The 12,993-nt window shown below is 54.1% G+C and overlaps 2 protein-coding genes and 1 pseudogene across 6 annotated transcripts; 1 reads left to right on the plus strand and 2 right to left on the minus strand.

Annotated features, from left to right (window-relative positions):
• The first annotated feature begins 44 nt into the window (after window positions 1-44).
• On the plus strand, window positions 45-5,673 carry GNG14 (G protein subunit gamma 14). Of its 4 annotated transcripts, XM_063112748.1 has the most exons (4): window positions 45-667; window positions 1,617-1,678; window positions 5,312-5,404; window positions 5,504-5,673. In XM_063112748.1, exons 2-4 carry the CDS (start codon window positions 1,649-1,651, stop codon window positions 5,627-5,629), a joined length of 249 nt encoding a protein of 82 aa, XP_062968818.1. In that variant the 5' UTR covers window positions 45-667; window positions 1,617-1,648; the 3' UTR covers window positions 5,630-5,673. The 4 variants fall into 4 exon arrangements, with proteins under 4 accessions (XP_062968818.1, XP_062968815.1, XP_062968816.1 ...); XM_063112745.1 differs by having other exon boundaries at window positions 5,312-5,673; XM_063112746.1 differs by lacking the exon at window positions 1,617-1,678 and having other exon boundaries at window positions 5,312-5,673.
• On the minus strand, window positions 3,350-3,629 carry LOC134387063 (large ribosomal subunit protein bL33m-like; annotated as a pseudogene).
• A 539-nt stretch (window positions 5,674-6,212) lies between the features above and the next one.
• FBXW9 (F-box and WD repeat domain containing 9) lies at window positions 6,213-11,773 on the minus strand. Of its 2 annotated transcripts, none has more exons than XM_063112656.1 (10): window positions 11,329-11,773; window positions 9,817-9,956; window positions 9,611-9,739; window positions 8,282-8,394; window positions 8,106-8,197; window positions 7,223-7,371; window positions 7,022-7,135; window positions 6,812-6,901; window positions 6,647-6,712; window positions 6,213-6,568 (listed from the first exon to the last, which is right to left on the minus strand). In XM_063112656.1, the coding sequence occupies exons 1-10, from the start codon at window positions 11,735-11,737 to the stop codon at window positions 6,494-6,496; spliced, it is 1,377 nt and encodes a 458-aa protein (XP_062968726.1). In that variant the 5' UTR covers window positions 11,738-11,773; the 3' UTR covers window positions 6,213-6,493. The 2 variants fall into 2 exon arrangements, with proteins under 2 accessions (XP_062968726.1, XP_062968724.1); XM_063112654.1 differs by having other exon boundaries at window positions 9,817-9,980.
• Between the last annotated feature and the right edge of the window lie 1,220 nt (window positions 11,774-12,993).

Consider the following 12,993-nt stretch of genomic DNA (forward strand, 5'->3'; position numbering starts at 1 on the left):
TTACATGACCCTCTGTGGATCCCGTAGTTCAGGGAGTAGCTATTTTTGAGGGTGTGTTTCTTACTACGGAAGCCGCGAGGAGCCGTTATTCCTTTTCGCTTCACGTGTATGAGGATCCTTATTTTAATTCCGCCTGCTGGAGATCCACCGCATTGCGTGGCGTTTACCCATTCGTTTTTGTCCTCTGGACAAGAGGATGGCTCTTTAAGCGTCGCCCTTGGACAAGATTTGGGTACCAGATAGACACAGTTTCAGCCTGTCTGAGCCTCTCGTGTTAGTGGTACGGTGATCCCTCGCAAGTCTCCAGAGTTCCACACGCTGCGTAACCGTCCTTCCTTCCTTCCCCCGGCAGCTGCAGTTGTCACCCTCTGGGAAGCCTTCTCTGACCTTCCACTGGGTCAGGGGCCTCCTCTGAGAAGCAGGGCTGTCATCTTCACTCCAGCAAGACTGAGACCTCCAGTGGGGTCTGTGTCTCACGCATCCTCCTAACCGTGCACAGGGTCCAAAGGGGACCCCTTTATTCACTGGCTACAATTTACAGAATCTATGCTATGCGTTGGGTTCTGTGCTAGGAGCTGAGGATGTAGCAGTGAACAAGACGAAGATGTGTACCCTGCCCTCCTAGAGTCCACAGTCTGATTGCGAGGATTGAAGGCTGACAAAAACGGTAAGTTCTATTCAGGACTTAAACAAGATGGTTAGAGTCTTAAGGGTGAGAGTGGGTGGAGGAGTTGGTAGCTTTAGTTGGAGGGACAGGTGATTGAGGAAGGATGCTAAGGAGGTGAGATTTGAGCCAAGACCAGAAGACTGAGAAAGAGCCCATATGTGAAGATCTGGGGGGTTGGTCATTCCACCCGCACTGAGAGAGTGCACGGCCACTGCAAAGGCCCTGAGGCTGGAAATGAGCCTACTTATTGCAGGAACAGAACATCCTCGATATTCCCACTTGGATCTCAAAGTCGCCCAGTCAGTTGATCCTCCTGCATCTCAGCAAATGGCCCCACCCTCCACTCATCTACTAGGGGAAAAACTGGGGAGTTGAGCTATCAAGCTTCATCAGTTTTCCCTTCTCTCATGCCCCACATCCATCCATCAGCATATCTGCCAAGCTCACCTATAAAATAGGTCCCAATTCCAAATGCTTTTCCTCACAGGTCCCCACAGCCTCCCCACTAGTCTTCCTCCCCTACAGTCCGTCTCCTAGCTGAGGCTAGCAAGCTCTTTAAACATAAATCAAATATGTCATTTAGACATAAATTAGACACATCATTGTTAAAACCCTCTAGTTGTGGCTTCCCCTTCAGAGTAAAATCCAGGCTCTTCACCATGGCCTTCAAGGGTGCCTGCTGACCTCCCTGCCTCCATCTCCCACCACACTTGCCCTCCCTCACTCCCACCCCTCCAGCTACACGGACCTCTTTGCTGTTCCCAGAACCCACCAAGCTCTTTCCTGATCAAGGACCCATGAACCTGCTGTTCCCTGTGTCTGGAACATCCCCTTCCCCAGCTCCTCCTCCTCCTTTGAGCCTCAGTACAAATATCACCTCTGGGAGTCCTGCCCTGTCTACCCCTCTCACCTTTACCTCGATTTTATTTATTTACTTTTGTTTTGGCAGCTGACCACAGCGGGGGATCCAAACCCTTGACCATGGTGTTACCAGCACTATGCTCTAACCAAGTGAGCTAACCAGCCACCCCTTACCTGGATTTTACTCTTCATTCCTGTTCTCTTTCAAATGTTTTCTCTTTCCCTAATACATGTTATTCGTTGTTGCCTTTCTTTCTATGACTAGAATGACAGCTCCATGAGGGCAGGATTTTGTCGTTTCACTGCTAGTTTGTGCTTTTTGTACAGTGCTGGGCACATGTTAGATCTCAGCAAATATACTTAAGGGCCAAATTGTGTCCCCCTAAAATTCATATGTTGAAGCCCTAACTCTCCGTACCTCAGAATGTGATTGTGTTTGGAGACAGGGTCTTTAAAGAGGTGATAAAGTAAAATCAGGCTGTTAGGGTAGGTGCCAGTCCAATCTGACCAGTACCCTTAAAAGAAGAGGAAATGTGGGTATACTAAGAGATACCAGGGATGTGCACACACAGAAAAAAGACTGTGTGGACACAGCAAGAAGATGGCCATCCACAAGTCCGGGAGAGAAGCCTCAGAAGAACCAAACCTGCCGGAACTGGCCTGTGGCTCACTCGGGAGAGTGTGGTGCTGATAACACCAAGGCCACGGGTTCGGATCCCTATATAGGGATGGCCGGTTGCTCACCTGGGAGAGCGTGGTGCTGACAACACCAAGTCAAGGGTTAAGATCCCCTTACTGGTCATCTTTAAAAAAAAAAGAAGAACCAAACCTGCCAAGACCTTGATCTTGGATTTCTAGTCTCCAAAATTGTGAGAAAATAATTTCTGTGGTTTTGTGTGTGTGTGTTTTGTGTTTTTTCTATTTCAATATTTTTTACTGAGGGCTATAAATATATCTAAAAAGATAAATAAATTATATGAAGAACTTTCTTTAACTGCACTGTTTTTCTTCACAATGGCCTTCAAATCACAGGAAGCAGTGATTCTGTTTTTGGCAACTGGCCAGTACGGTGATCCAAACCCTTGACCTTGGTGTTATAAAGGCTGTGCTCTAACCAACTGAGCTAACTGGCCAGCCCCATTTCCTTTTCTTTTATTACACACTGCAAGGTTTCTGAACCAGTATCCCCACCCTCAGTCTTCTCATTTATAAATCAAATCTGAGGGGCTGGCCTGTGACTCACTTGGGAGAGTGTGGTGCTGATAACACCAACACCACGGTTTCGGATCCCTATATAGGCATGGCTGGTTTGCTCACTTGGGAGAGCGTGGTGCTGACAGCACCAAGTCAGGGGTTAAGATCCATTTACTGCTCATCTTTTAAAAAATAAATAAATCAAATCAAATCAAATCTGGGCTGGCCGGTTAGCTCAGTTGGTTAGAGTGCAGCCTTATAACCTCAAGGTCATGGTTTGGATCCATATACCAGCCAGCTGCCAAAAAAAAAAAGTATAAATCAAACTCATTTTTTTTTTTTTTACAAAGATAACCGGTAAGGGGATCTTAACCCTTGACTTGGTGTTGTCAGCACCACGCTTACCCAGTGAGCTAACCGGCCATCCCTATATAGGATCCGAACCCGCAGCCTTGGTGTTATTAGCACCACGCTCTCCCGAGTGAGCCACGGGCCGGCCCTCAAACTCATTTTCAGTCCATTGTTTATTTTATTTTATTTTTTAAAAAGATGACCGGTAAGGGGATCTTAACCCTTGACTTGGTGTTGTCAGCACCACACTCTCGGGCCGGCTCCTCAATCCATTGTTTAGAGGGAGCATATTTTTTTCTGTTCCACAAAGAGGACTTTTTTCTTCACAACTGGATCATGATGCAGGAGAGTCAGGATCTCCCATAGTCAACTCCTGGTGTTGAAGGACAGTCCTGTCCAGCTTGGCTCATCATCTACCAGAATGGTTCTGTTTTTCATTAGCTTTAATCCAACAAAAAACTACTCTTACGGGTTTCTTATGTTGGGTTATAAGCAAAGGCTGCTTTAGAATTTTCTTGGACTTGCTCCTGACAAAGGAGACCGTGGAGAGGGGCATGGCAACCACAACTGTGCAGTCTCTGTAACGCAGATTTCTGTAGTTTAAGCCACCTGGTTTGTGGTATTTTGTCATGGCAGCCTGAGCAGACTAATACAAGCTGAACGAATGAATGAACACAAGAGCATCAGAGTGATCCACGAGGAATGAGGGAGGGAGAGGTTAAGAAAGAAATTCAGACAGCCCAGACCAGGCACCCTGGTGGGCTGTGGTGAGGAGGTTGGGTTTTATTCTAAGAGTCTGGGAAACCACTGGAGAGTTTTCATTTCCTTTTTTGTTTTTGGCAGCCGGCCAGTACGGAAATCCCATTGGAGAGGTTTTTTTTGAAGTCCATGGAAAGAAAGATTTGTATTATCTTTCAATTCTATTTTTCCACGAACTTATTTTATTATTTTTATTTATTTATTGGCAGGTGGCCAGTACAGGAGCACTGGAGAGTTTTCAAAAAGGGATTGAGAGGGGCCGAGCCCGTGGCTCACTCGGGAGAGTGTGGCGCTGGGAGCGCCGAGGCCGCGGGTTCAGATCCCATATAGGGATGGCCGGTTTGCTCACTGGGTGAGCGTGGTGCTGACAAAAAGGGATTGAGAGTTATTTTTTAACAGATCCTGCTGGCTGCCTTAAGAACAGCAGGGGAGGGGACAGGGCAGAGGGTAAGCTGGACACCAGGCCATAGGTGACTGCACTGGTCCAGGTGAGTAAAGATGCAGGCAGGACCAGGTGGTATGAACGGTGAGAGAAGAGACTGGACTGAGAACCTAATCTGCAGGCTGATCTGATGGCTCTTGAGATAGGATGAAGTGTGGGGACACCAGAAGAAAGAGAAGAATAAAGGAGCTAGAGATTTGGCCTGAGCAGTTGGATGGACAGTGATGAACTTTACTTTGAGGAGGTGCGGGGAGGCAGGGGCAGAAGGTCTGGGGGGAACATAATCCAGGGTCCTGCTTGGCTGAGTTGGGTGAGAGACGCCTGAGAGGCGTTTTGACGTCTGGAGGAGGGAGACAAGTCCTCAGGTCTGGGGTTCAGGGAAGAGGCAGTTGGGACAGAGACAGAGGCCCCATTAACATAAGCAAGTGGATCGGGTCATCTGGTTGAAATCCTGGGCAGTGAGTGTAGACAGAGAAGGAGAGCAGGGCTGTACCCAAGCCCAGCCACACTCCACCTGATGGGTGGCAGAGGCTGGCAAAGGAGGCACGTTGGGGACAGCAGGGGATACATCAGGTCAGACAGAGGCCAGGCCCCTGAACTCCCCCAGCCAAGCTGCCTAGCCCAAGGGGACCCAGGTGACGTGACACCAGGATAGCTGCAGGACCTTCTAGGGCAGGGACCCCCTCGGCCAAGGCAGCTGCTGCTACTGCTGCTGGTGACATTTCACTCCATGAGCCCCTGACTGTCCTAGCTTCAAAGTCTCTCCAGGGGTGGGAGAGGGAGAAGAGGGGGTTGGAGAGGCCAGGTCGGTGTGGGGGAGGGAGTCAGAGCGGGGCGGCCGCTGGAGGATCAGGCAGCCAGGCGTCTTCAGCCAGAGTCCTCAGCTGAGGTACGTGGATCTGACAGCGGTCTAGGAACAGCCATCCCTATCCCACAGACCCCAGGGGACGTGGGAGGAGGTGTGGGGGCCCTTGGGATGCCCTAGGCTCAGAGTCAGGTTGGGCCAGCTGTCCACAGCCTTGGCCACCCTCCCCCAGATGTCCGGCAAGTTGGCCATTGGCAGCGACATCGGGCAGGCCCGCCGGGCAGTAGAGCAGCTGCGGATGGAGGTGGGCATCGACCGTGTGAAGGTGAGAGTCACAGAGGACATGGGAGGCGGGGTGAGGTGGGCACACCTGGGCGAGGGGCAGGTGGACAGCCTCAGTCTGGCTGACCGAATATGTCTGCAGGTGTCCAAGGCGGCCGCCGACCTGCTGCAGTTCTGCACCGAGCAGGCCAAGAGTGACCCCTTTCTCATGGGCATCCCAGCCGCCACCAACCCCTTCAAGGAGAAGAAGTCCTGTGCCATTCTGTGACCCCACGACAATGCCACCTAGTGAGCCCAGCAACCCAGAGGGCCTCAATAAACATGAAATGAATGCTCCTCAGGGCATGGCTTGGCCAGGCTGAGACTGGGGCCCAAGGAGGACTGCAGGCTGGCAGGGGACAGGCACACACCTGGCCCATCCTCCCTCCCCAGCCCACCCTCAGGTTCATGGCCAGGGCAAAGCATGCACACACCCTGGAGCCCTGGCCCAAAGAACATACTCCTCCCTTCCTTTCCCCTCCCCCACACCTAAGGGGTGGCCCACGTGGAAGGACTGCCGGAGGTGGGACAGGTGACACTCGGGAGGTGGTCCCACTCCCACAGCGCAGGTGCACATCCAAGGTTCAAGTCACACTCTACACACCCACAAGCATCACACGCCACACACACTTCTCACACAGGAGCCCATGATCCTCAGACTCTCCCTCTTACACACACACACACAGAGGGCAGCAGCTGATATGCTCTAATGCCGTCTCTCACACTCACCTCCAACCCGCCCTGCAGCATCCCAGCCCCTTGGCCACCCCAAGCTCATGCTCCAGGCCCAGATGCCAGTACAGTACATCAGGTTTATTTCTCGTGCGCTCTCAACGGAGAGCGGGGTGTCTAAGTCATAACAAAACCAGGACCTGAGGGTGGGAGCAGGTCCACGGATGGGCCACAACCCAAACTTCACCTCCCAGGGCAGGGGGACCAACCCAGGGCCCCTGCCTGATGGTGGCCCAGGCTCCTTGCGCCCAAGGCCTGCAGGACGGGGACAGAGGCAGCACCAACAAGGGGGAAGGTCCCCAAGAACAGAGGCCGAGGTCCAGCCTGCTGGCCGGCAGTAACCACATCCACATCCGCCTGCTTAGGCCTGTAGCCTCCAGACCTCCAGCGACAGGCCCCCTGAGGCAGCCACCACCAGGTTGCCCTCAGCACAGATCTGGGAGGGCAGGAACATGGGGAGTCAGGGGGTGGCACTCTGAGCTGGCCAGGCAGGGTGTGCAGGGCAGGGCCTTACCCCATTCAGCACATTGTGGTGGCTTCGGGTGCAGATAGTCTTTGGTGGGTCTGTGGGCACGTGCACCTGGTGATGGGCAACAGACAAAGGTCAAGGTGGGCCCCTGGTGGGTGGGGGTGGGGGTGGGCAACTGTTCTCAGGAAAGGAGCTGGGCTGGAGCCTCACCCGGATGGTCTTGTCAGTGGATGTGGTATACAAGGCTCCGAGCGAGTGTTTGATCCCCGTGATTTGAGACCTGTGGCCCACGTCAAAGGACTACGGGAGGGGGGACGAATGACACTCAAATGAGGCTCTACCAAGGCCAGCCCCCCACACCACCAGGGAGGAAGGAGACCCAGGGGCGAGAGATGGGCAGGGGCAAGGGCCCTGGCAGACCCGGACAAGCTGGAAGCAGCCATTGTGGTTGGCGAAGACGTGCAGCAGGCCCTGGTTGTCACCGGCCCAGAGCTGAGGCTCCTGGTAGGACATGCAGAGCAAGTAGGAGTCCAGCTGTGGGAGGGACATGAGACAAAGCAGTTCAGGCTGGGCCAGGATGGGCTGCAGCCCCAGTCCCTCGGGCCCCCGGGGGGGGCCCACCTGCAGCCGCTGCAGGATGCTGTTGGCTCGGCGGTCGAACACCACCAGGGTGTGGTCCTCGCTGCCCGAGATGATGTGCCGGTCATCCGCCAGCAGTGCCAGCACAGCACTGGAGTGCAGTCGCCGGCTCTTCAGCAGGGCCGGGCCCGCTTCACAGGGGATGGGCCAGGGAGGAGGGGGACATCAGAGCCCTTCGGAGGCCCCCTGGCCCACCCGAGGCTCTCAGGCCTCCATGTTCTCTGGCAAAACCCTCAGTCTGCTCGGTCCCCTGCCCCACAGGTGACCCGTCTCTCCTTTCCCACCCCAGGCCTCTGCCCCTCCCTGCCCCATCCCATCTCCCTCCTCCAGTTCTGTCTGTTCCTTTCAGTACAGAGTCACATTTGAAACGCCTTCGCCTGCAGGTGGGCCTGAGATATGTCCCCACCCTCCACCCCCACTAGGGCTCTGCCTGGACAAGGCTCACTGGCTTTTCAATTAAACAAAATAAGAACAAATAAGTAAGTAAACGAAGAGGCCTATGTGTGAGGCAGTGTTGGTTATAGGTGTCTTATGTAAACCAACTTACTTAACCCACCGCTGCTCTTATCATCATCTCCTGTTAACCCTGTGGGGCTGCTGGGGGTGTTATTATCTGGACTGTACAGATGGGGAAACTGAGGCTCAAGTTTGCCTGGGGTCACACAGCTAGGAAGTGGGGGAGGCAGGATTCCAACCCAACCCCTGGGGCTTTCTCTGCACCCCCTGCTCCAGTCGCGTTGGGCCCCACGACAGAACTGTCACTCTAAGTGTTTAGCATCTGGTTATGTGACTGTTGCCCCACCCAGACTGTGAAGCCCAAGGGAGCCCTGCTCTGCCAACCTAGGCCCCAGGATCCCTGGCTTACCTCTGGGGTCGTAGACTGTCACCTTCTTGTCATAGGTACCGGTCACCAGGATGTCAGGCCGGTAGGAGAGGCACAGCACAGCTGCTTTGCTTCTGGGGACACATGGACCACAGGACTCCGGCTGCAATCAGGCAGAGCCCTACCCACCCAGGCCTCCTGCCCATGATCCCTCATACTTTATCTCGCCAAACTGCTGCCCATCGGCCGCTATGTCCCAGAGCTTCACCGTGCTGTCCCAGGAGCCGGAGCACACGCGGTGGTCCTGTGCTGCCAGTGACCACACCCAGCCCTGCAGGACCAGGCACAGCAGTCACACACGGCTCCCCACCTCGTGGGCTGCAAATTAGCTCAGGCCCCTCACCACAGCCCATAGGGGCAGGGCAGGACCTGCCTGTTTCTGCAGATGAGGCTCAGAGAGGTCAAAAAGTTCACCCAAAGCCACACAGCATTTCCTTTCTGACACCCACTTTGACAGATGCTGCGGGACAACACAACTCTAGCTCCACATGATCATCCCCATCCCACAGATAACAAAATCAAGGATCAGAGAAGAGAGGGAGAGAGCCAACACACGAACTCAGAGCAAGTTCAAACCTAACTGAGATTAGAGTTTGGGTCTGTGGGTCTGTCTGACTTCAGAGCCCAGGACATGCACGCCCCACCCAATAACATTTCTAAGTCAAGTTCTGCAGAGGCTAGGCACCTGTGGTGGTGTGAGGCCACGTGACAACGTGCTTAAGAGTGCAGCCTGGGCACATCACATCCCCTCCCTCAGTTTCTTCATCGGCAAAATGGGCAGATGAACAGCCCCACCTCAGGAGCTGACATGCAGAGTGCTGGATGCTGGCTGACTCATTCCTCCAACCCTCTGAGGAGGGTACTGTAGTGGATCCCATTTTACAGATGAGGAAACTGGGGCACAAAAAGTTTGAGTCTCTCACCCCAGGTCACACAGCCAGAAAGTAGCAGAGTGGGGATCTGAATCTGCCTCAGAGCCCAAGCTCTTGGTCACTGGCCTGGACCACCTCAATGACTGATGTCCCTCTGCAGCCATGACTGTCATGCTCAGGGCTGGCCGACCCAAGGACAGCCTCATAGCTGCCCTGTGCTGTTCCTCTTAAGGTATACGTGCGGCTGGCCAGTTAGCTTAGTTGGTTGGAGCGCGGTGTTACAACACTAAGGTCAAGCGTTCAAATCCCCTTACCATCCAGCTGCCAAAAAAAAAAGTAAGATTTAAAAAAAAGTATGCCTGACATCTATTGAGCACCTGCTATGTGTCAAAGCCTGAGCTTAATGTATTCATATTAATGCCTATTCACCCTCACCCTAACTACCCACTGGACACAAGTAGAAACTTGCACAGAGAAGTCACACATCTTGTCCAAAGTCACACCAACAACAGCAGGGCGAAATTAAAACCTATGAGGTCTGGCACCAAAACCTAGGCTGTTAGCTATGGCACCATACCTGGGCTTCATGCCTCCTAGCCCCGCCTGACCCCTCACCTTGTGGGTGCTGTTCTGCTGGGTGCCCAGGGCTTTGACCAGAACCCGGCTGGGCTCCGCCCCCAGCTGCCGCAGGTCCCACAGGTTGACATTGCGATCTCGGGAGCCGGAGAGACAGAGCATCCCATCCTGGGAGGGGAGTGAGATGATGTTGTCAGGGCCACTCTGGCCCACCCCTCCCTGTCCCCCCGCTGACCCGGCCTCACCTGGAGCAGCAGCACCGAGTCAATGGAAGCAAAGTGCCCGTTGGCCAGGCAGAAGTACTCAGCCCAGCGTCCATCCTCTGCCCAGCGGGCCAGGTGCTGCTCCAGCTCAATGCAGGCCGCCGGCCAGTCAAAGTCCTCCTCTGTGGGCACCATGAGTAGGGTTCCTGGTGGGCAGGGAACCCGCCACCCAAACCAGCTGGCCAAGCTCACCCCTGGCTTCCAGGGAGCTCAATCTACACCAGACTTGGAGAGAACCCTCTGAATCCCTCACCCCACCCAAGTAAGTTCCAGCTCTGGCCTTGGGACCAGCTGCCCACCCCTCCCAGGCAGGTCTAGGACTACTCCTCACTCCAGTTTCCAGAAGTTGGAAACTGGGGCCTCAGGACCACCCTTCTAGGCCTCATCCCCCAACCCATGCCTGGAGGATAGCAGCCTCAAGACGTTGAGGTCCTTCCTCACCCCTGGCTGAGGTCTAATCTCAGCCCCTCAGTCCTCAGGCTGGACATAGGAGCTGGGGCCTCATAACTAACTCTTCTTGCCTCAGCCATCTGAACCAGACCAAGGGAAGTGTTTCTTAAACTAGTATCTGTAAACTGGGGAGGTTTGTCAAGATGCATAATCCAAACTCCAGGTGCAGAGATTCAGTGGTTTGGGTGGGACCCAAGCATCTATGTTTATCAAGTTGTTTGGAAGAGTCTGACCCCAGGGGTCGGAAGGCAACACCTTGAGAATCACTAATGCAGGAGTCCCTGCCCCTCTGTAGAATCAAAGCTTCCATTTTGAATAATCGACCACCCAACCTGTTATTAATGTTGGCTCAAGGGTCTGAGGATCCAACAATATCAGGATCACCAATATCAATTCACGGTCTCCAAGCTGTGTTCTGAGCAGTGAACTCAGGGGCAGGAGGAATGACCACCAGCCCTTGCCTAAGATGCCAGGCTAGACCTAGGGCTTGAAGATCTGTGGTTGCTGGTGTCAGGGATCTCAACATTTATACCCTAGGTTTAAACCTCAAGGGTTGCAGGCCCTGGACGCTGAGCTCCTGCCTCAGTGCCCCCAGCTCAAGGCTCCCTAGGGGTCAGGGGTTTTGGTTTCGCCAGTTGCTGCCTCAGCCTCTGGGCTAGACCCAGAGCCTGAGGATTCTTGGGCTTACTCTGAGCCCCAAGTGTAGATTCCCACAGCCTCAGACTTCAAGTCCCTGAGTCAATCTCTAACCAGGAATCAGAGGCTTGGTATCACCAGACCCCAAGCCTGCGGACCTCCGAATCCTGAGTTCAGGGATCCGATTTCTGGTGTACCTTTTCACAGTCTCAGGACCCCGAGCGTCTGCCTCATGTTCCACCCAAAGATCAGGAACTTTGGCACCACCAGTAACAACCTCAGCCTCCAGCCAGAGCCAGGACAGCCAGGAAGCCTGCTCCAGCGGCTATGCCCACAGCACTCAAAGGTACCCCCTCCTCTGTCCTAAGCCTGACCTGGGAGGGCGTCCCCGCCCCTGGGTGCGCGCACCTTCCACCACTGGGTAGGGCGCGCGTAAGCGGCGCTGCGCGCGTAGCCTCCAGATGACATGGTCGCGCACGAGGTCGCGCAGTGTGTGGCACACGCGCGGAAGGACGTGGAGCACGAGGCGCGCGTCCAAGTAGGCGCAGATCTCGAGGAGCAGCTCCGGGGGAAGACTCAGCAGGCCCGGCTCACCCATGGCCGGGACTTTGGACGCGGCCCGCGGCTCCAGGGCACCGGGAGACGCGGCGGACGTGGACAGCGGGGAGGCGCGAGGGGGCTCCAGGCCGGGTTTCGGCGGAGTGAGCACGCGGGCCACGTAGGCCTCGGCCTGCGCGTCAGGGTCGGGCTCCGGCTCCGGGTCCGAGTCATCGTCCCAGGCGCAGGGGTCGTCGCAGGGACCTGGAGGCAGCTCCATGGCGACCGGGTGGGCGCGGCCCGCCCGGCCCTGTCAGCTGCTGGCCCCGCGTCCTGTCTCCTAGGCAGCGCGACAAGACTTCCGGCGCCGCCTGATGACGTTGCCCCGGAGACAGGAAGCGAACGGTTCTCGGGGAAACTGGTTTGATTCCGAAGGCCCGCTGGGCCGAGTGGTCTCTTTCGGCAGCGGCGTCGGCCTTAGGCTGGAAAGTGCATATTTCTGCGTTTTTTAGACAAGCATCTCTGGTGGTGCTGCTGCAGAGGGCCAGCTGACTCGTCACAAAACGCGGCTCTGTCGGAGCCACCTGTTAAAAGTGACGCTGAGCTTAGATACGCAGAGGCCCTTTTCGGAGTTCGCAGTCTGGGGCAGAGGAGGGTTTCGAACTCCTGTCTATTCGATGCCTCTCTTCTTCCGGAGCCAGAAATATGCAGTGTTACACTGGAAGGGGGCTCAGTGAAACTGTTACTGTGTATTACCTAAAGTCATACTGATAAAAAAACAGCGTCTTATTTACTCTTTTGAGCCGGGCAGTTAACCGATCCACATAAATTATTTGAGCAGCACTTCCTGTTTCCTCTGCTTGACATTCTCCTCATGGCTATTTGTTCAAACATCACCTTCTTGTAAGGCCTTCCCAGGGCACCCTACATAAGATTTCGACCATTTCCTCCAACGTTCTATCTCCCCCTTCTATTTTTCTCTATGATGCTTATCACTGTTCCCCTATTTATAGTCTATTCCCTCTCACTAGAATGTAGGCATTGTTTGTCGAATGATTGTTGAATGTGTCAGCATGTTTTAGTTTCTTCAGGTTGATAACCGGTGATCTTTGGGCCATACTGAGGTTGCAACAAGATTTTATTCTTAAGATTGTGTTCCCCCAGAGCTGGAGGTATTTTTCATTTACCACAGTAACTTGCTCATGTTTAAATGTCTCCCACAGCCCTGATGCTGGGATGAGCCTTCTACGAACTTCTAACCTGCCGAGTGATGCAGAGTTGTGAAATCATCCGAAGATAATAGTGCTGCAAGGCCTTGCTCCTTGCCACTCAGTTTAGTGTATGGCACAGGGGTAATCTTGAACCTGGGCTATAACACCAATGGCTCCCCTTTAATGAACCGTACTTATGTTTCAGAGAACACATTGCACATTTCATGTACGTTACACATGGAGTCTTCCTTCTTTTACATTCACTTTCCCATTTTACAGGGAAGAAAACTGAGACTTAAGTTGCCAAGCAATGTGCCCGGTTTTT

The sequence above is a fragment of the Cynocephalus volans genome, chromosome 10 (genome assembly GCF_027409185.1).
Source record: "Cynocephalus volans isolate mCynVol1 chromosome 10, mCynVol1.pri, whole genome shotgun sequence".
In the NCBI taxonomy this organism is placed as follows: domain Eukaryota; kingdom Metazoa; phylum Chordata; class Mammalia; order Dermoptera; family Cynocephalidae; genus Cynocephalus; species Cynocephalus volans.